At 36.0% G+C, this 3499-nt stretch overlaps 1 protein-coding gene across 1 annotated transcript; it reads left to right on the forward strand.

Annotated features, from left to right (window-relative positions):
• Positions 1 to 292: 292 nt before the first annotated feature.
• LOC106510903 (protocadherin-11 X-linked) lies at positions 293 to 2285 on the forward strand (the record flags this gene model as incomplete). Its single annotated transcript, XM_013999635.1, is given in 1 exon segment — positions 293 to 2285. A coding segment is annotated over 1 exon segment (84 nt), but the record flags the coding sequence as incomplete, so codon positions are not given.
• Between the last annotated feature and the right edge of the window lie 1214 nt (positions 2286 to 3499).

Consider the following 3499-nt stretch of genomic DNA (forward strand, 5'->3'; position numbering starts at 1 on the left):
ATTGGGAGTTTTAATTGGATAAGATTGCATGCTCTGATAAGTACAGGAAAACACACAAAGCACCTGGGGCATTCTTCAAGGAAACCTGACATAAGGACTTGATTGCCAGCAGTGCCTTGAAGAATGTTTTATATATATTTATATTTACTCATTTTTCAAAACTGTTTTTTTGTTTTGTTTTGCTCATTGTCAATTAAGCCTCACACCAATAAGGCTACAGCTTAGGTTGCTCAGAGCTCATTGATATTATAACCACAATCTCCCTATATCTGTCTGTCTCTCTATATTTCAGGAGATGGCACTGAACCCACCACACTATGGCACACTCTGTGGCACAGGTACAGCTCGCTCCCACAGGATTAAAATCAATCTCTAGCTCCTACTTCCTAAAGAGAGAGAGAAAAAGAGAGAAAAGAGAGAGGGCAGAGAAAGAGAAAAGATGGAAGAACTGAAGAGGTGAAACACGTACTTTACTGTCTCTACAGCCTCAAACTGCACCTCTTCCTTCAATAAGTCCATAAGAATGAATTTGGAAAAGGACGGGTGGGTGGGGGGCGTCTCAGAAAAGAAAAGAAAAAAAAAAGACGCGCATTATGTTGCTGTCTGAAACCCGACTAAGCTCCTCTTGTGAATTTGTTGGATGTCTGAAATGCTTTACTGAGTCTTATGCTACATTTTACCTGTTTCTGCGAGGAGGACTCGCCCTGAACCCCCTTAAGAAAATGTCCCATCCGAACTGTAAAATAGGTGTCAAATACAGTCAGTAGATCTGTAAAGTATGTTTATATGTATGTATGTATATCTATCACAAACTTGATGGTGTTTATATTTATTGACTGCTTTTCTTTGCCTTGTTTAAAAAAAACTGCCTGGTGGCCATTTTATTTTCTTACCTTCTATGTTTTATATCGTTATTTACTTACAATGTATTTATGCTGCAATGCCTTCAACCTGTAGGCTTACATTGCTCACATTTTTGTTACTCTTTGCCTCTTTCTGTTCCACTTTCGATGCCAATGATAGCATTCTGAGTGACAAGTAAAAAGAAATGCATTTAGCCCCCCACAACAACCACAACAATAGTGCTTTTTTTTTCCATGTGTGTATGTGTGTGCTAAAGATCACCAAGCTGTTATYACACAGGAAGAAATGGTAGGACAAGTTTAATACTTTGAGCTAAGCCACAATCACAAGGGACTAACTGCTCGGGTCATAATCAAAAGCTGTTTATGTAGGGCAGACTCAAAGCGTGCTAAGCCTAACCTTTTGTGTGTCGCTTTCTGTTCCTAAATCAGAAGTGATTTACCCACGAGATCTACATTTAAATGACTCCAGATGGTTAAAAAAWGGAAAAAATAATAATAATCCTCAAGCAGTGGTTGAGTTGATGGTGAGCAGAAAGTACCAAGCGACATTCTCTTAAAAATGTAACCCAGGACTTMTTTTGAAAACAGCAATAAAATATGACAGAAACACAAAGACAACAATTATTGGGCCTCTTTTTTTGGAGCATAATTTCCCTCCGTTATTTTTATTTTATTTTTTTCATCACGTATCCCAAGATTAGTTGTTCCTACAGTTATCAAATGTTACTGGCTTGTTGGATTAGCAGCATGATTGTTCAATATTCCTGTTAAATGGTGAGCTAAAAAAAAATTCAGTAGGTTAAGGCCTAACAGGCACTATCAGAACATACACATGACCATAGAATTAGGAAAGTTATTCTAGATATAACCTGTGTATTCACTCAGAAATGTACAGACAAAGTGGACCAGAGGCTGTTTCCCCTCCTGTGAGAAACTGTTTATAGGTAAATCAAATTACTGCACGGAACAGCAGCCCTTTTGATTATGTTCCAGTCTATATTTGTCACGGTTGTACAGACCATGTCTATTTTAAAGCTTTTTTAATTTTATGTGCTCTTGCCTCTCCATGAGGCAGGTTGTTATTATTTGAGGAAAGTATATTTTGTGCAATTATGGTATCAAATGTATTCACTACTGCGTAGGAGCCACGGTATGAAACACACACAGCATCTTAGCACTGTGTAATAATTAGATTTTTTTTCCTGATCTTTGGGGGAAAGGGAAAACAATACAATGGGAAAGCTTTTCTTGTCTTTGTAAGGGAGACAGACGACCTCACTTTTATTCAATGTGAAGTACAATATGCACCTTACATGATCTTTGTAATTGACTTTTATTTGCCAGTGTGAAGAAAATTGTAAATGTTTTGTTTATGTATGTGTGAGCTTATGAAATTTATTAAAGTCTTTTTGCATTGTACTCAATATTTTTGATGACTCTTCTTACTCACTGTTCTTGGCATTTAATATTAGTTTCAGTTGTTTGCACATTACAGCTCCTGTGTCTGCTCGGTACAAACAGTCTAAAATTAGAGGGGGGAAAAATATGCCTGGGAATAATTTGTTGTCAGACAAGTCGTGGCCTTTAGAAGTAAATGTGGCTGTGTTTRGTTTGGACACCATTAATGGGTGCTATATACAGTAAGAACAGACAATTAACTGGCTCATTTCAGCCACAGAAAACAACACATACATCCCATTTCCACTTTTGCAACAGTATGGTTTTGGTATTGAATCAGAGAGAGAAATTAAGTTTTAGATATACATCACTAATTGGGAACAAATTAGAGATATATATAAAAATAAAAAATAAAAAATTTTAGATATACATCACTAATTGGGAACAAATTAGAGATATATATAAAAATAAGAATGCTATGTAAATGTGGTGAGAGCACATCCTTTGAAGTGCACAGCCTCCAAAAACAGCAGAACAGAATATGTTGTGGATCAACTTGTTTTTTTCTTTCTTTTTATTGTTTTTCCCCTTCCGTGTTAGCTCATAATGATCATTTGATAATGATAGCTTTCCCTATTACAATTGCACACAAATCCCAAGCTTTACACATYTGAGCAGAGATTGATATGAAAGGTACAATAACCAGCCCTCAGAAATTCTGTTATGCAGTCTTTATGTAGATTTTGATCCAAAAATACAGACTTGAAAGGCAGAAAACAAAGCCTGACAACAGAAAATGTTTAATTGCTTATCAAAGTTGCTTTGGATTTTTCAACTGAGAGAGAACTAATCAGTCCCCTCGGGAAAAGTGTCCTTGGTGATTTGAGAAAATGGTGCATACGCAAAGGAGAGCCTTCTTGTAGTGTTTAAATGTCAAATTTCTATTAATAGGTAAATGTGAACCTGTTAAATGCATCACGGTTACTCACAAAGAGGGTTATTGCTCAAGGTAACACTGTCTGTTAAAGCAGGGAAATTGAGGTTGTTGTTTTGTTTTTCACATTGTGCATAATTAAGAAATAGAATATTTTAAATAAGCTTAAAAAACTCTACAACACACCCCATAAAAAGTCCTAACATTTGTGTACAAATATTRAAGCAATAGTTTAAACAATTTTAGTGGGATTTTGTGGGAATGGTTTGAATGATTACAAATGGTAGGAAAAGAGATGAAC

Source organism: Austrofundulus limnaeus, unplaced genomic scaffold (assembly GCF_001266775.1).
Source record: "Austrofundulus limnaeus strain Quisiro unplaced genomic scaffold, Austrofundulus_limnaeus-1.0 Scaffold2384, whole genome shotgun sequence".
NCBI classification, from domain to species: Eukaryota; Metazoa; Chordata; class Actinopteri; order Cyprinodontiformes; family Rivulidae; genus Austrofundulus; species Austrofundulus limnaeus.